At 57.2% G+C, this 17,894-nt stretch overlaps 1 protein-coding gene across 6 annotated transcripts; it reads right to left on the bottom strand.

Moving 5' to 3' along the window:
- Window positions 1-88: 88 nt before the first annotated feature.
- Rnf207 (ring finger protein 207) lies at window positions 89-16,183 on the bottom strand. 6 transcript variants are annotated; one of them, XM_070037211.1, is made up of 17 exons: window positions 15,929-16,183; window positions 13,294-13,426; window positions 11,812-11,956; window positions 11,641-11,722; window positions 11,490-11,565; window positions 11,279-11,404; window positions 10,837-10,883; window positions 10,536-10,608; window positions 10,388-10,456; window positions 9,578-9,646; window positions 9,442-9,500; window positions 8,985-9,171; window positions 8,530-8,715; window positions 7,668-7,719; window positions 7,305-7,422; window positions 3,304-3,396; window positions 89-805 (listed from the first exon to the last, which is right to left on the bottom strand). In XM_070037211.1, the coding sequence occupies exons 1-17, from the start codon at window positions 16,096-16,098 to the stop codon at window positions 793-795; spliced, it is 1,698 nt and encodes a 565-aa protein (XP_069893312.1). In that variant the 5' UTR covers window positions 16,099-16,183; the 3' UTR covers window positions 89-792. The 6 variants fall into 6 exon arrangements, with proteins under 6 accessions (XP_069893312.1, XP_069893310.1, XP_069893311.1 ...); XM_070037209.1 differs by having other exon boundaries at window positions 89-750; XM_070037210.1 differs by having other exon boundaries at window positions 89-664.
- Between the last annotated feature and the right edge of the window lie 1,711 nt (window positions 16,184-17,894).

Genomic DNA, 17,894 nt, shown 5'->3' with positions numbered 1-17,894 from the left:
GTGTCACTCTGGGGGTACAGAAGCTCAGAGGTGATGGGGGGGGCTGGGTGAGCAGAATCCATACAGCTAGCCCTCAGGTCCGTTGTTTGTGCCTCCTTGGCTCTGTTTTGAATTCTTCTAATCAGTTTGTGATGATGAATTCCTCTGCCCTCAGACATGGTTCAGGGCACGGGTGTCAGTGTGACTGAGATTTCATATTGATGTGCCAGCCTCCCTGGTATTTGCTGGATATTTGCTTAAAATGTGGCTCTCTGGGCACCATTTGGCCTCCAAAACTTTTAAATGCAGCTTAGTTTTTAAGAGTGTTTATTAAGCTCCTCTCAGTAAAAAGGTCGGTGTGTAGAAATGGGTTGAAGCCATGTGCCATCTGGGAAAGCAGTGGCATGGAGCAGCTGCCCTCTGCCACAGGCTGGCCAGAGCCCTCGGCTTTAGGGCCCGGCCCTCACTGTGGCAGTTCTTTGCCCTTTTGTGAGTTTGCTCAGATTGTTGGGTGGAACTTTGCAGTGGCATCAGGTCAGCAGTGAACTGTGATTCAGGAGGATGTGACTCATTCAAAGCAGGGCAGGTGCTATGCAGTCCTGACATCTTGTTAAACCCAGGCCAGCTGGTGCTGGTGGCTCACGCCTGGAATCCCAGCTACTCAGGAGGCTGAGATCTGAGGATCCTGGTTCAAAGTCAGCCCAGGCAGGAAAGTCTATGAGACTCATCTCCAATTAACGACTTAGAAAAAGCCAGAAGCGGCAGTGTAGCCTTGAACAAAAGAAGTTCAGGGACAGAGCCCAGATTCAGAGTTCAAGTCCCATGCCTAGCAAAAACAAAACCCAGGTCAGCAGCCCCTTTTATCATCTGAACACGGGGCCAGGTCCCCAGACACCTGACATGCAGGTGCAGGGCCAGTGGACGACTCCAGGCTGCTTCACATGGGCAGGGGTGTGGTCCTGGGGTCACCTTGGTGCCATAGGAGCACAGACAAAAGTGAAGCAGGCTGGTGAAGGCCCAGCGTACAAAGTCGGGGGGGGGGCTGGGTGCTCTCCATGGCGGGTGTCACCCCAGTGTTCTGCTTGGGTGTGAGGTCTGAGAAGCCACTCAGGGCCCTGCTGTTGGCTTTAGGTTCGGATGCCTCCCTCCCTCTCCCTCTCTCTCCCTCTCTCTCCCCCTCCCTCTCCCCCTCCCCCTCCCCCCCTCCCCCCCTCTCCCTCTCCCTCTGCCTCTCCCTCTCCCTCCCTCCCCCCCTCCCCCTCCCCCTCCCCCTCCCCCACCCTCTCTCTCTCTCTCTCTCTCTTTCCTAAAGGAACGGTTCAGCGTGAGGACATCTGCCTTGCTCCTGGGCTGTGTCCACTCCTGCCAAAGTTTCACAATAGACATTTTTTTTTTCTTTGTGCTAATCCTAGGACTTGAACTCAGGGCCTGGGTTCTGTCCTTGAGCATTTTCCCCCTAACATTTTTGCTCAAGGCTGGTACTCTACCACTTGAGCCAGCTTTTTTTAATGGAGATAAGAGTCTCACAGACTTTCCTGCCCAGGTTGGCTTTAAACCATGATCCTTAGATCTCAGCCTCCTGAGTAGCTAGGATTAGAGGTGAGTCCCCAGCACCCAGCTGGTATGTATACATGCATGCGTGCTCCAGTACTGGGGCTTATACTCAAGACCTGCAAACTTTCCCTTAGCTTTTTGCTCAAGGCTAACATTCTACCACTTAAGCTCCAGGTCCAGTTCCAGCTTTTTTTTTTGTCTTGTCATGGGGCTTGAACTCCAGGCCTGGGCGCTGTCCCTCAGCTCTTCAGCTCGAGCGCTCTACCACTTGAGCCACAGCACCACTTCCAGTTTTCTGGTGGTTTATTGGAGATGAGAGTCTCATGGGCTTTCCTGCCCAGGCTGGCTTTGAACTGTAATCCTCAGATCTCAGCCTCCTGAGTAGCTAGGATGACAGGCATGAGCCACCGCTGCCTGGCTCAGTTCCAGTTTTTTGATGGTTAATTGGAGATGAGTGTCAGATTTTCCTTTCTAGGCTAGTTTCAAACCATGATTCTCAGATCTCAGCCTCCTGAGCAGCTAGGATTGTAGGCATGAGCTACCAGCACCCAGCTGGAGGCCCAGCAGGTGACCACATCTTCAGATCCAGAAAGACCTGCCTCTCATGGAAGATTCTCCCTTCATCTCTGAGTGGCTCCAATTCCCAGGAGACTGCAGTTGTCTGCCAGACACAGGCACACTGGGGCTGTTTGAGTGGTTCAGCTTAGAGCTGAGGTTCTGAGGAGCATCTGAGGCTTGGTGGAGGGCAAGACCTTTTTCTGCTGTCTCCAGCCATGCTGACATTCTAGGCAGTTCAAACCTCCAGGCTCTCCCAGCTTTGACTTCGCAATGCCATCCACATCTTACTGAGGACGACAAACACCTAAGACCAATGTGACTGATGTGTCTGTTCCAACTCACTCTTCTCTGCCTCAGGAAGTACTGGCCAGTAGCTCTAGGAAATTGAGCCCACACCACAAAATCATCCTCATTCACCTTTCCTATCACAGAACTTGAGCCCCTTGTAAGAGCTTGGTGGTGTAAGTGGACAGAGGCAGCAAACACTGCCATTTGTAATTGTGAAATAACCCTAGCTAAGTCACATCTGTCATCTAAGAAGTCACTTGTGAAGCACTCGCCCAGGTTTCAAGCCTCTCTGGCCTCTTTATTTTACAAATTGAAGCCCAGAGGCTTGGCACTGGTGGCTCACACCTGTAATCCTAGCTCCTCAGGAGGCTAAGATCTGAGGATCGCAGTACAAAGTCAGCCTAAGCAGGAAAGTCCATGACACTCTTATCTCCAATTAACCACAGCAAAAGCTGGAAGTGGCACTGTAGCTCAAGTGGTAGAGCGCTAGCCTTGAGCAAAAAGGAGCTCAGGAACACTGCCCAAGCCCAGAGTTTGAGCCTCAGGAATGGCAAAAAATACAAAATTTGAGCCAGGTGCCGGTGGCTTATGCCTGTAATCTTAGCTACTCAGGAGGCTGAGATCTGAGGATCACGGTTCAAAGCCAGCCCAGGCAGGAAAGTATGTGAGACTCTTATCTCCAATAAACCACTCAGAAAAACCAGAAATAGTGGTGTGGCTCAAGTAGTAGAGCACTCGCCTTGAGCTGAAGAGCTTAAGGACGGCACCCAGGCCCAGAGTTCAAGCCCCACGACCAACAAAAAACTGTGAGGCTCCACCAAGGTCATAGACATGGCCAGCACCAAGCCAAGACCAAAGGGACCTTTGCATTTTGTCTCTTAAGTACCAGCACTTGTCCACTCAAGCTGGAAAGACATGCTTTACCTGGCCAGCGCCTCACTGTTCCTGCTGTCATCATATGCGTTATCATATGCATTCTGCAGGCTCTCAGACTGCTCGTCTACAGGTGCCTGGAGCCTGGAGGAAAGAAAGCAGGTGCCTGGATGCTTCAAGGTAGCAGACTATCCACTGCATGACCCTGGGCTCACACCGCACCCACATCAAACTGAAGCCAACACTTCGGGGCCCGCTGACACTTCCCTCCAAGTCCTGAAGTATTTGCCAATGTCCAGTTGTTTACCAGCATTGGTAAAGCACTGGCTGCAGTAAAGGATGGGAGGGCAGAGGCCTGGCCCTTGGGGGAGGTAGGTACTGGCTGAGGAAAGGCAGGACAGTGAATGAGACCTGCTGCTTTTTTTGGGGGGGGGATGGGGAGGGGTCAGTCGTGGGGCTTGAACTCTGGGCCTGAGCCCTGTCCCTGAGCTCTTCAGCTCAAGGCCAGTGTTCTACCACTTGAGCCACAGCACCACTTCTGGTTTTCTGGTGGTTAATTGGAGATGAGTCACAAATGGGCTGGGAATGTGATTCAGTGGTAGAGTGCCTGCCTACATGCACAGAGCCCTGGGTTTGATTCTTCAGTACCACATAAACAGAAAAAGCTGGAAGTGGCGCTGTGGCTCAAGTGGTAGAGCATTAGCCTTGAGCAAAAAGAAACTCAGGGATAGTACTTAGGCCCTAAGTTCAAGCCCCAGGACTGGCAAAAAAAAAAGTCACGAACATTCCTGGTTGGGCTGACTGAAATGTGATCCTCAGATCTCAGCCTCCTGAGTAGCTAGGATGAAAGGCATGAGCCACCAGCATACAGCTTTTTTTTTTTTTTTAATAGCATCCTGATACATTTGTTTTTAAGTTTTTTGTTTTGTTTTTGGTGCCAGTCCTGGGGCTTGAACTCAGGCCCTGGGTGCTGTCCCTCAGCTTTGTTGCTCAAAGATAGCACACTTTCTACCACTTGAACCACTGCTCCACTTGCAGCTTTTTCTGTGATTAATTGAAGACAAGAGTCTCATGGACTTTCTTGCCCAAGCTGGCTTTGAGCTGTGATCTTCAGCTCTCAGCCTCCTGAGTAACTAGGATTACAGGCGTGAGCCACCACCACCCGACAGGTATGGGCTTTTACAAGATCACCAGCTATGTGGCATGCTGAAGGAGCTGGGGCGGCTGGCTCTGGTGGCCTAGATTTGGGGATGGAAGCAGCAGGGCACTAAGTTGATGGCTGAAACACAGTTCAGTTACAGAACTTGAGCACGGGAATGGGAATGGAGCGGCGAGAACAGAAGTCAGGGCAGCTCCGGGGCTTTGGTGTTACCATTGACTGAGATGGGGAAACGGGTATGGTGTGGGGGAGGAGAGGACACCAAGGGCTCTGCCAGCCATTGCTGGGCTTGGACACCCTGGCAGAGACCAGGAGGCAGCCAGAGGTGAGTCTGGACCCAGCACTTGCTGAGGAGGGGGGAGGGCTGGGGGTGGCTGCATTGAAGGAATGCTTTAATGCCAAGGGTGCAGCTCAGTGCTAGCATGCTTAGCATGCTCCAGGCCCTGGGTTCAGAAAAAATAATGTGCCTGGTGTCTGCACCTATAATCCAGCTTTTCAGGCTGAGCTGGGAGGAGCGGAAGCGCCAGGCCGGCCTGGCAAAAGGCCGGGAAATAGATGAAGTCACTTAAAAGAGGGCGCAGGGTGAGGAAGAAAGCCTTAGATGAGCCCAGGGGAAGGTGCTATGCTGGCAGCATGGTGAGGAAAGAACGGCTTCCTGGAACCAGAAAGGAATGGATGGCTAAAATTGGGGGGACTGGGAGCGTGGGGTGTCATATGCAAGGGCAGGGCATGCCATACACGTACCCAGAATGCGGCTCCAATTAAACTGAGAGATCATGGGGACAAGAAAGGGGACAAGACAGATTCCTGGCTGAGTGGCTGGCATAGAAGGGGGTGCCTTGAAGACGAGCAGAGACCATCTCAGCCTAGCCAAGCCTCCGGGAGCAGGGCCCAGCCTTCTGTCCTGCCGAAACCACAGCTCTACTGGCGCGGTGGCCCTGCCAGCAGGGTCCCCTTGGGAGCAGGCAGCAGCACACATGCCGTGAGCTTCCCACAGAATCAGTGCACGGAAAGGAAGCTCATGCAGTCTAGTTCCATGCTATGGAGCGTGACAAAGTCTGATCCACATCCAGGCCAGCATCGGTTCACCCGAGGCCCCTTCTTGTCCCTTTCTGCCATAGCCCAGGACAGCCATCCCTGCTGTTCACACACACATTGGTTGCGCCTGGTTTGGAGTTTGTGAGGGAAGTTATAGTGCTTGTCAGGGGAGGAGCCCATGTGGCAGGAATTACGGCAAATAGCAGCAGAAACTGGCTTCAGCTGAGTGCTGTGCACTGTGCCAAGTCCAGCCTCTCAGGGTGACAGAAGGGCTCTAGTGGCTCACGCCTGCCATCCTACTGACTCAGGAGGCTGAGATCTGAGAATCCTAGTTCGAAGCCTGCCCAGGCAGGAAAATCTGTGAGACTCTTATCTCCAATTAACCATCAGAAAACCAAAAATGGAGTTCAAACCCTGCAACTGACAAAAAAAAAAAAAAAAAGCTGGAGGGCTGGGGATGTGGCTCAGTAGTAGAGTGCCTGCCTAGCATGCATGAAGTCCTTGGTTCAATTCCTCCGTACCACACACACAGAAAAGGCCGGAAGTGGTACTGTGGCTTCAGTGGTAGAGTGCTAGCCTTGAGCAAAGGAAGCTCAGGGACAGTGCCCAGGTCCTGAGTTCAAGCTCCAGGACTGGCAAAAAAAAAAAAAAAAAAGATGGAAGTGTAGCTGTGGCTCAAGTAGTAGATCATTAGCCTTGTGCACAATTGCCCAGGCCCTGTACTGGTATATACTGAAATATGCAGACAAACCCCCCACACACACACACACATACACACAAAGCTGGAAGTGGTAGAGCATCAGCCATGAATGAAAAAGCTAAGCAAGAGCATGAGTCCTGAATTCAAGCCTGCTATAAACACATATACAAAAAAAGGTGTGCGCGCGTGCACACAAGTGAAACCCTTGCTGTCCAGGGCATTTACACACACACACACACCTTCTTCCATCCCCAAACTCATTTACACACACACACACACACACACACACACACACACACACACACACACACACACACACACACCTTCTTCCATCCCCAAACTCATTAAAGGTCTATTGAAAAGAATAAGGTCTAGAACTTGAATGACACTTGCATGATAGAGGTGGGAGCAGGTGCATTTACACACACACACACACCTTCTTCCATCCCCAAACTCATTTACACACACACACACACACACACACACACACACACACACACACACACACACACACACACACACACACACACACACACACACACACACCTTCTTCCATCCCCAAACTCATTAAAGGTCTATTGAAAAGAATAAGGTCTAGAACTTGAATGACACTTGCATGCTAGAGGTGGGAGCAGGTGAGCCTGTGTGACTCAAGTAGCAGATCCTGTGCTGGGAGCAGATTTTGCCACCAGCTAGGCCCTAGCTTGTTCTACTCAGAGCCAATAGCCCTAGGGTCCCTGCCACTAGTAACTGTCGCTTTTCCACCAAAAGCACAATCACATCTGAACTGGCTGAAGGCCAGAGCACTGGGTGTGGCATGCACGGGCAACTCCAGAGGCCTTCCAGGGTGGGGGTGGGGGTGAGAAATGAGGACAGGAGCTTCAGATGGGAATATTCCACAAACAAGACACCAAACACCACACACCCGAGTCATACCTACACTTTTGTCTCTAGTGGAGCACCAGCCTGTATGCACAGCGCTTCCAGGGCTGCAGGGAGCTATCAGTGTCTACAAGCAGGCTCTCAGTAATCATTACTTTGTAAATGCCTAGCACTTGTTCTGTCCAGAACCCTCCATCCTAGCCTGCTGAATTAATTCCCTGAAGAGGGTGGCTCTTCTTCCCTCACTCATTCTGAATTGTCTGCAGCCCTTACCTGGGCTCCAGCCGCTCCTTCACCTTGGCAATGGAACGAACATAGGGCGTGATCTGCTTGGTGATGGTGGTCAGGTAGGCATTCTCCTGCTTCAGCTGGAGAAGGTCATAGAGCTGGGCTGCAGGTGCCAAGACCACAGTGTTGGGCTTTGGCAGTGTCAGACTCTTACCCTCAAGCCTGGCACAATCTAAAGATCCCAGGTCTGGCAGTGATCTCTAAAGGGCACAGCATTTGGTGCAGGAAGCTAAGCAAAGCTCTACAGGAAAAAACATGGGGAAGAGCCATGCATTGTTAACAGCTGGCTAGCGCACAGGTTAGCTCCAGCATGGGGAAGTGGCTCAGCAATCAGCCACTGCCTGGGACCTTCATAAATCTCCTGCTCCTTAGCCACGTGATGGTAGGATTCCTCCCAAATCTGAAAGAAAAGGGCCATGCTGGGGATGCCACTGCTGAGTAGGATTCCCCCCCCACACACACACACTGTTCTGGTACTTAAACTCAGTGCATAGATGCTGTCCCTTATCTTCCTCTTAAGGCTGGGATTGTACCACTTGAGCCACAGCTCCACTTCTGGCCTTTTTTTGGGTGGGGGTGGGGGTGGTTAATTGGTGATCAGAGTCTCATGGAGTTTCCTGCCTGGGCTTGCTTCAAACCATGATCCTCAGATCTCAGTCTCTTGAGTAGCTAGGATGACAGGCTGAGCCACTGGCTCCCAGGTAGTTACTTTTGAGATATTTGCGTTTTTGCCAAGGTGGCTTTCTGTGTGTCTGATACAGACATGACAGGTGTACAACTTTCTATTGTTTCTATTGTTGAGATCTCAAGAACTTTTTGCCCAGGCTGGCCTTGAACTGTGATCTTTGAGATGACCGCTTCCTAAGAAGCTAGGGTTACAGGCATGCTCCACTAGAAGCAATTCTGCTTCAGAAACTCCTACTTGGATGGCTGGAGGCTTGCCTCAACAGTAGAGCACTTGCCTAGCAAGCACGGGGCGCTGAGTTCAAGTCCTAGTACTACCAAAACAATAAGAGAGAGAAATGTCGGCTTGGAGCGTCATCTTTCCCCTCGGCCCAGCTGGGTCCACATGGTGCCTGATGGCAGAGCCTAAGGTTCCAACACCCCTCCCTCGGGTGGGGCGCCGGCCCAGGCCCGCCTCTTCCGGTCGCGGGGTACCCGGGGGTCTCCCGCCGCCGCAGGGGCAGGCGCGGGGCTCCGGAGGGCTTACCTCCTGGAAGACAGCTCTCGTGCCCTCCACGGAGGCGAACTCGGAGGCGATCTGCGCGTCCAGCTGCAGGGACCTGCGCAGGAGGTCCCCCATGATCTCGGCCTTGATGAGCGAGTGGTGCTTGGTGAGGTCGCGGTGCAGCTCCTGCACCTGATCCTTCAGACTCTGCACCTCCCCCCGCAGCCCCTGCGCACAGGCGGGGAGTGGGAGGAGGGGAAGGCGGGGCGCGGTGACCTCAGGGCGGGGCCGGGGCGGGGCGAACACGAGGCGGGGCTACCCCAGGATAGGGCGGGGCCGTGAACAAGGGGCGGGGTTACCTCAGGACAGGGCGGGGCCTGGCGAGGGGCGGAGCATGACGGGGCGGGGTCTGGAAGGGCGGGGCTAATGCGGGGAGGGGCAGGACGCGGAGGACCTCAAGACGGGGCGGGGCGGGAGCCGTCCCCGCCCACACTCACCCGGTAGGACTCTTCGTAGCGCCGACAGTGCTCGGCGAAGGGCGTGTCCGCGCCCTCGGCCAGCAGCACCTGGGTGCTGACGGCTCGGTGCGGCGAGGGTTTCGGGACCGGCGACCCTGACTCCTTCCCCGCTGGGGAGGGGCAGCGGGGCCCCCGCAGCGCCTGGGGTCCGGAGCCCCCGGCCAGCCTGCGGAGAGGGGAGTGTGGGGGCGCCGTGCACCCCTTCCCCGACCCGCAGCTGCGCGGGGAGCCCGAGACCCCCGCCCCGGGGCCGGGCCGCCCCGGCAGTGGCAGCGCGGACGCGGACGCGGACGCAGGATGCGGGGCCCGGCCGCGTCGGCCTCCGACTCCCACCTCAATCTCTCCAAGTGTCCCGGGCTCGAGCCGTCCCGACCCGCAGCCCGGAGCCCGGCGCCCCGCGCCCCGTCGGGTCCGCCCGCGCCTCCGCCCCGCTCACGTGTGCGGCAGCAGCGGCTCCAGGCAGCGCGCGAACTCGGCGCGGTGGTCGCTGGCGATCTGGGGGTCGGGAGGGGGTTCAGGCGGCCGCCCGCCCGCGGGGTCCCCCGCCCCTCGTTCGCGGGGCGCCCGCGCACCTTGCTGCTTTGAGCTGGCCGTAGACGGTGCGGCCGCGCCACGATGCCCTGCAGCCTCTCCATCAGCTCCTGCAGGGAGGGCGGCGGCCGCGGGCGCGCGAGGTGGAGGGACGGCCCCGGTGAGCGTTTTAGCTGGGGTCCCGGGGTATTCCTGGGGTCCCGCACTGTCCCTGAGCTTTTGTGCCCCACCACTTTGAGCCACGGGGCCATTTCCGGGTTTTGGGTGAGGTTTCAGTTAACTGGAAATAAGAGTCTCCCGGACTTTCCTGCCCGGGGCGACTTCGAACCTCTATCCTCTGATTTCAGCTTCCTGAGCCATGGATGCCTACTTACACTATGTGTTTTGAAAGAAATATACTTCCCTGTCTTCCAGGCTTCACTGTTCGTCGGGCCCCTCCCTCCCTCCCTTCCTTCCTTCCTCTCTCCCTCCCTCCCCCCCCCCCTTTGCTGGTACAGGAGCTCAAACTCAGGGCCTGGGTGCTGGACTTTAGCTTTTTATTCACTCAAGGATGGCATGCTGGCTTCTCAGTAGTTCATTGGAGATAGAGTCTCACACTTTCCTGTCCAGGCTAGCTTCAAACTGTTATCCTCAGACCTCAGCCTCCTGAGTAGCTAGGATGACAAGAATTAGCCACTGGTGGCTGGCTTTGTTCTTAAAAGGTACTCACCTGACGCCTAAAGTATAGATGATGGGGTGAAGGCAGGGAAGGCATCCCTAGAACCCCCCTGGCTTACTAAACCCTGAAGTGGCAGTTTTGTAAGCAGGGCGGACCCCTAGGCTGGGGGTGGGGTGGGGGGCTGGAGACTCACATAGCCCAGGTCCAGGAATTCAGCCTTGTTGGCCAGGCTGAGGAAGGAGGAGCAGATAACCAGGTGAACCTGCAGTGGAGATCAGGTGATGCCTGGAGCCTGGCCTCTGGGCCGGGGTGTCCCACCCTGCGCCCCGAGATCCACTTACTTGCAGGGTGGGCAGCAAGGCAGCCAGGCGGGAGAGCTGGTCCTTGAAAGCCTTGTCTTTCTCTTCGTATTGGCTGGGGAGGAGCAGGCTACCTGGGCTCCAGGGGAATGGCTGCCCGCCCTCCCCTGAGGGTCTCAGATCTGCAGTCTTACTCTCCTCCCCAGTCTTACTCTCTTTCCCCCTTTGCTGAGGGCCACCTGGATGTCTTACTCCCCAGGTGGAGCAGAGCGTGTACACGTTCAGGCTTTGATCTGGGTACTTACATACCAAGGGATAAGGGAACGGAGCCCTGCCCACTCACCTCTGCACAGCCTGTAGTAGCAAAGCTTTTCTCTCTGCCAGTTTGTCCTGGGAGAGAAAGCCCTCCACTGACCCACCTGGTTGTGTCATCCCCCTCCCCTCCACTACCCTGGGGCATGGTGCAGGGGTGCTGGCTAGCTCCCCGACTTGTCCAAAGACCTTCCTGCTTACCAGTGCCTGAGAGCCTGGGCACCCTCATCTTAAATGTCACCTCCCAGGTGTGGACTTTGCAGACAATCTCCCCTCCCCCATGCCCCCAAGCCTGGCCTGGCCGTCCCCCTGGGATTCTCCAGGGAGCTGTGAGTGACTGGATGACCTGTAGGCAAGAAGATGGCTCATCATCTGCCCCAGGACACTGGAAACTCCCAAGAGGGAGGCCCTCCCTCCCTCCCTCCCTGACGGTGCTGAGGAATCTGCACAGCACGCCTTCCCCCAGCCCTCACCTGCATGCTGCTGAAGAGGGCGTGGATAGCTGCTTCCTCCTCGGAAGCGCTACGACGCACCTCCTCCACCATGGCCTGCAGCAGCTCCATGGCCTCCCGAGTGGCCTTCTGCAGGGCCTTCACCGCCTGGGGACAGGGCAGCCTCAGGGTCCCGGCTCCCTGGTTCTTACACCCCCGCCCCTCTCTGGATCAGGTCCCAACCTGCGCTCACCATCACTGCCTGCTCTAGCCGCTCGCAGCCCTGCAGGTAAGCGGATTCCAGGTCAACGCAGTGGGCCCGGCTCTCCCTGCGGGGGGGGGGGCAGCTAAGAAGACTGGCTCGGACACCCTCGGCCCCCTCCCCTCCTGCGCCCCCAACGCACCCCTGCAGGTCCCGGAAGCAACGGATGCACAACAAAGACTTCTTGTCCATGGAGAACAGGATGAAAGGCTCCCCGTGAAGAGCTACGCAGCAGGGTGGGGCAGGGGAGGCTGCAATGAGCCTCAGGGCGGTGCCGCGCGAAGCCCGGCCCACGGGGGTCCCCATGCCTTACAGCACTTCTGGATAACATCGTGGCTTCTCTGGCCCAGGGCCACGATGTCGTGGCTCTCAAACATGCGTGCCCGGTGCGTCTCTTCACGGCAGTGAGCACACAGCGGCTGCCCGCAGGTGTTGCAGAAGTACGTGGTCTCAGCGTCCTGGGGGCAGGAGCCCTGGCTCAGGTTGCCTTCCAGCCCAGGCCTCCAGACCCCCAGCTCAGCTGGCCAGGGGTGGACCTACATCGCACATCTCACTGAGTGAGTCTGTCCCAGCCTGGGGCATGTCTGAGGCTAAACATAGTCCTTTCCTGTCATCCCATCATCCGGCTCTCCAATGTACCCATTTACAGATGAGGACACGGAGGCCCAGAGCTAGGTCAGTAGAGTGAAAAGGGCAGATAGGGAGAAGAGACAGTTCTTTGGGAATTTGGTGCATAAACTGTACTGAAAAATATTGTGTGTGTGAGAGAGAGAGAGAGAGACAGAGACAGAGAGATAGAGAGGGAGACACAGAGTGCTTTTCAAGCTCCATTCGGCCCCTTTAGTGGTGGAGAAATGGTAGTGTCCATCCTGGCCATCTGAGGTTACAACTCCGTGGAGGTGGGCAGGTCCAGAGCTGAGAGTCCAGGGCTTAGGTTGCAGCCCTGGGAGTGATCCTGGCAAAGGCTGTGTCAGAATAAAGCCCAGCTCCTTCTGCTGGCAATCAAGGCCACTCCTCAGTCTCCTAGCTCTGCTTGCTCACATGGGGATTATCTGCTCTTCTGTACTGTGCTTTGTCTTTCTTCCCTCCCTCCCTCCCTCCCTTCCTTCTTCCCTCCCTTCCTTCTTCCCTCCCTCCCTTCCTTCCTTCCTTCCTTCCTTCCTTCCTCCCTCCCTCCCTTCCTTCCTTCCTCTCACTGTCTCTTTCTCCCCCCCCCCCACCTTGTTCTGGTTCCTGGGCTTGAACTTGGGGCTGGTCCCTTACCTCTTTCCACTCTAGGCTAGCATTCTACCGCATAAGCCACTTCTGGCTTTTTGGTGGTCAACTAGAGATAAGAGTCTCACAAACTTTCTTGAACTATGACCCTGGGATCTCAGTGTCCTGAGTAGCTAGGTTTTCCTAGCTTGGGGTGAGCTGGGGGCAGGAACATCCCTCTCCAACTGCACTCTCCTGCACCCCTTAGTTGCTTACTTGTGCTTGCTCAGGTATCAGGAGGAGGCCTCAAGGAACGTTTTATACCTGTGGATTGGGGACCCCTTCCTGTGCCAGGTCACAACTCCACCGACTTGAATCCACGGGCCTCCACCTTGCCAGTGTCTGACCTCTGACTCAAGTCACTTGGACATCTGTCTCCATGTGCAGGTGAATAACAGAACTACGTCGGGATATGAGATGCACTGAGAGGGGGTTGAAAAATCTACCTCTGGTGTGGACACAGGGTGCATGCTGCGAGTGTAGGGAGCATACCACCTGCCACCACCACTGCCCTCCTTCCCCCTCGGCCTCCCCTGCCTGCCTCCTTGCTGCACTCCAGCCCGCAGTTGGCACAGTTCACCACCTCCATGCGGTCTCTGGAGCTGTCCACCAGGAACTGCAGCAGCCGGTCCACGGGTGGGAGCCCACTGGGACCCTTCACCAGGGTCTGGTGCCTGTGGGGGGGACTGCAGCCAAGAACAAACCTCCCGGACAGGGCAGGAGGCTCCCCAGCCTCACCCCTTCCATTCCAGCATCTGCTAAAAATAGCCAAGTCCCATCTACTGCAGCCCAAGGCTTGCTATAAATAGGCAGCCAGTACTTACCCTGACCCCCTACCCTTGCCCAGTAGCGGGCGATCCTGCCATATGGTGGGGACTGGACCTCATGTGTGAAGCTTTCCATTACCCATGAGCACCCTTGCATGGGGAAAATTTAGGATCTCTTTCTAGGTCTTGGGTCCGTTGAAGGTGGCTTAAGATTTCTGAGACCCTTTTGAGAGTTACTGGGGGTGGCCTGACATTTCTTGTCCTGACATTTTGTTTTTTGTTTGTTTTTTTTTGGTCAGTCATGGGGCTTGAACTCTGGGCCTGGGTGCTGTCCTTCAGCTCTTCAGCTCAAGGCTAGCGCTCTACCACTTGAGCTACAGCGCCACTTCCGGTTTTCTAGTGGTTTATTGGAGATAGGAGTCTCACGGTCTCTCCTGCCCGGGCTGGCTTTGAACCGCGATCCTCAGATCTCAGCCTCCTGAGTAGCTAGGATTACAGGCGTGAGCCACCAGCGCCCGGCTTGTCCTGACATTTTGGAGGGTGGGGGGTCAGTACTGGAATCTGAACTCAGGGCTTTGCTTTTGGCTCTACTACTTGAGCCCCACGTTTAGCCCCTTTTAGTTTAGGTTATTATTATTGTTACTATTATTTTGTGCCTATTATTGTTGATGATTATTATTACTTTGTGCTGGTCTCGGGGTTGAAACTCAGGGCCTGGGTGCTGATGCGGAAGCTGTTTTTGCTCTACCACTTGAGCCACAGCTCCACTTCTGGAGTTAAGAGTCTCATGGACTTTCCTGCCTGGGCTGGCTTTGAACTCTAATCCTCCAGCCTCCTGAGGGTTAGGGTTACCAGGTGTGAGGTATCAGCACCAGGCTGGCTTTAGGTTATTATTATTATTACTAAGAGCGTTTTGTTTTTGTTTTCCCAGGCCTTGCTCAGAGCCTTGCCTTGGGCTGTTAACCTGACCTGTTTAGGGGAACGTGCAGATTTGGGCCTGGAGATGTGGGGAGGCCCCCTCGGTCCCGCTTCCCCCCCTCCCCCCCGCCGGCTCTGCCAGCCATCCCCCCTCCTCGGTGGGGTGGGTCCCTCTGTCCTGCTCCCTTCCCCCCAGCTCTGCGCCTTCCCCCCTCCTCGGTGGGGTGGGCCCCTTTGTCCAGCTCCCCCCCCCACCCGCCGGCTCTGCGCCTTCCCCCCTCCTCGGTGGAGTGGGACCCTCTGTCCTGCCCCCCCCCCACCGGCTCTGCGCCTTCCCCCCTCCTTGGTGGGGTGGGCCCCTCTGTCCTGCTCCCTTCCCCCCCCAGCTCTGCGCCTTCCCCCCTCCTCGGTGGAGTGGGACCCTCTGTCCTGCTCCCCCCCCCCACCGGCTCTGCGCCTTCCCCCCTCCTCGGTGGGGTGGGCCCCTCTGTCCTGCTCCCTTCCCCCCCAGCTCTGCGCCTTCCCCCCTCCTCGGTGGAGTGGGACCCTCTGTCCTGCCCCCCCCCACCGGCTCTGCGCCTTCCCCCCTCCTTGGTGGGGTGGGCCCCTCTGTCCTGCTCCCTTCCCCCCCCAGCTCTGCGCCTTCCCCCCTCCTCGGTGGAGTGGGACCCTCTGTCCTGCCCCCCCCCACCGGCTCTGCGCCTTCCCCCCTCCTTGGTGGGGTGGGCCCCTCTGTCCTGCTCCCTTCCCCCCCCAGCTCTGCGCCTTCCCCCCTCCTCGGTGGAGTGGGACCCTCTGTCCTGCTCCCCCCCTCCCCCCCCCTCTGCGCCTTCCCTCCTCCTCGGTGGGGTGGGCCCCTCTGTCCTGCTCCCTTCCCCCCCCAGCTCTGCGCCTTCCCCCCTCCTCGGTGGAGTGGGACCCTCTGTCCTGCTCCCCCCCCCCCCCCTCTGCGCCTTCCCTCCTCCTCGGTGGGGTGGGCCCCTCTGTCCTGCTCCCTTCCCCCCCCCAGCTCTGCACCTTCCCTCCTCCTCGGTGGGGTGGGACCCTCTGTCCTGCTCCCCCCCCCCCCCCCCCCCCCCCCCCCCCCCGCCGGCTCTGCACCTTCCCCCCTCCTCGGTGGGGTGGGACCTTCTGTCCTGCTCCCTTCCCCCCCCAGCTCTGCACCTTCCCCCCTCCTTGGTGGAGTGGGACCCTCTGTCCTGCCCCCCCCCACCGGCTCTGCGCCTTCCCCCCTCCTCGGTGGGGTGGGACCCTCTGTCCTGCTCCCTTCCCCCCCCCCCCCCCCCCCCCGCTGGCTCTGCGCCTTCCCCCCTCCTCGGTGGGGTGGGCCCCTCTGTCCTGCTCCCTTCCCCCCCAGCTCTGCGCCTTCCCCCCTCCTCCGTGGGGTGGGACCCTCTGTCCTGCCCCCCCCCCCGGCTCTGCGCCTTCCCCCTCCTCCGTGGGGTGGACCCCGTCCGCTCCTCCCGCCCGCCCCGGCCGCCGGGCACTCACTGGCACAGCGGGCAGGCCAGGCGGCCCTCGCGGGCCCGGCCGCGCAGGCAGGCGGCGCAGACGTGGTGGAAGCAGTCCAGCAGGCAGGGGCGCTCGAACCGCGCGCGGCACAGCGGGCAGGCCAGCGGGGCGCCCGCGCCCTCGGGGGGCACGAAGATGGCCCCCGACATGGGTCGGCGGCGCAGGGCCGCGGGCCGCCGAGCCCGGAGAGGGAGTCCGGAGAGGGGCCCCGCCGTGGCCCTGGCCGCCGGGAAGGTCAGGCGGGCCGGCCAGCCTCCCGCCCCGCGCCCGCCTGCGCCCGGCCTCCTCCCACCCGAGGGCTCCGCCCTGCGTCCTCGGCTCTGTGCAGCTGGCTCTAGGTCCGGCGGGCCGGGTCCCGCCTCCACCTTCTCCCGGTGATGCGTCCTCCTGGTGGCTCACGCTTGAAATCCTAGTCACCCTGCGGGACTGAGATCTGAGGGCCACGGGTTTGAAGCCAGCCTGGGCAGAAAAGTCTGCGAGGCTTGTGTGTCTAATCAACCAGCAAAGTGTTGGACTGGAGGCATGGTTGAAGTGGTAGAGTACCAGCAGTGTGCACAAAAGCCCAGGGATGATACAAGGCCCTGAGTTTAAGCTCTGGTATGAGAGGAGAGAGAGAGAGAGAGAGAGAGAGAGAGAGAGAGAGAGAGAGAGAGAGAGAGAGAGAGAGAGAGAGAGAGAGATGAAGTGCTGACACCTGGCACTAAGCAGGGGTTTTCAGAATGACCTTAGCAAGAAATGTCTAGTAGTTGATGGGCAAAAATCTGGGTTTCACCAAAAAAAAAAAAAAAAAAGAAAGAAAGAAAAAAGCAGAAGCTGGGCGTCAGTGGCTTACCTACGCAGGAGGTTGAGATCATGGTTCAAAGCCAGCTCAGGCAGGAAGGTCCATGAGACTCTTATCTCCAATAAACCACTAGAAAACCAGAAATGGCGCTGTGGCTCCAGCAGAACTCTCCCCTCAAGCTGAAGTGTTCAGGAGCAGCGCCCAAGCCCAGAGTTCAAGCCCCATGACCACCCAAAAAAAAAAAAAAAAGGAAGAAAAAAGCAGAGATTGGGCACCACACACAGAGGCATTTCTTGCAGGAAGCTCTGTGTAGAGAAGGAAGACCTGGGGTAGGAAGTGAAGTCACAGCAAGGCCGAGACAGGATCTCCTAAAGATGCTGAGAATGATCCAGAAGGGAGATGAAGTATGTGATGATTGCTCAGCGGAGGCAAGGGCTGCTGGCTGCTGTCCCCTGTAGCAGGTGTGTGATCGGAGGGAGTGGGTGTGGTAGCAGAGGGGGGCAAGGACACTTCTCTGAAAGCCACAGGGGTCAGGCAGAGGGTCTCCTGGTAGAGCTGTGGCTGGAGGTGGGTGCGGAGGTTTCGTGTCAACTGCAGGTTCTCTTTGTCACTTCTGTTGTCCCAGCAAGGGGAGGCATTAGCTGTGAGGGGGATAGGCAGAGGCACACACTTCAGGGTTGCTGGCCGCCCTGAGGGCTCTGTCAGTCAAGGCAGGTAAGAAGGTGCCACATTCTAGATGCTCCTTGACTTTTAGTGGGGTCCCAGGCCGAGAAACCCTTACACTGAAAAGGCATTGACTGCCTCTAAGCCACTGCAGGGCCCACTCGGCACCCAGCCAGCACAGAGGCGCACGGCTGCAAACCTTGCTGTCCCATGGACTTACCACTGGAGCTAGCTGCTGGCCAGCATCATCAAAGAATCAAATCCAGGATCACCAGGAAAAGACCCAAACTCCAGACTCATTCTGTTTCTACTGAATGCTTAACCCTTTCCTCCTCTTTCTCTTCTTTCTTCCTCCTTTTCTTCCTCCTCCTTCTTCCAGTCTTGAGGCTTCAACTCAGTGGCTGGGCGCTGTCCCTGAGCTCTCTGTGCTCAAGGCTAGCACTCTACCACTTAAGCCACAGCGCCACTTCTCACTTCTGGCTTTTTCTGTTTGTGTTGCTG

Source organism: Dipodomys merriami, unplaced genomic scaffold, assembly GCF_024711535.1.
Source record: "Dipodomys merriami isolate MVZ:Mamm:240054 unplaced genomic scaffold, mDipMer1.0.p SCAF_28, whole genome shotgun sequence".
NCBI classification, from domain to species: domain Eukaryota; kingdom Metazoa; phylum Chordata; class Mammalia; order Rodentia; family Heteromyidae; genus Dipodomys; species Dipodomys merriami.
Note: the sequence above shows the minus strand (reverse complement) of the source record. Positions and strands in the feature narration are given on the sequence as shown.

What these genes read in the sequence shown, in the direction of transcription:
- Rnf207 (XM_070037209.1), bottom strand. Translation starts at nt 16,098, where the DNA reads ATGTCGGGGGCCATCTTCGTGCCCCCCGAGGGCGCGGGCGCCCCGCTG. An exon ending in TGCTTCCGGGACCTGCAGGG is followed by an intron (nt 11,566 to 11,640) that starts GTGCGTTGGGGG and finishes CCCCCCCCGCAG; the next exon opens with GGAGAGCCGGGCCCACTGCG. An exon ending in GAGCCGCTGCTGCCGCACAC is followed by an intron (nt 9,172 to 9,441) that starts GTGAGCGGGGCG and finishes CCCTCTCCGCAG; the next exon opens with GCTGGCCGGGGGCTCCGGAC.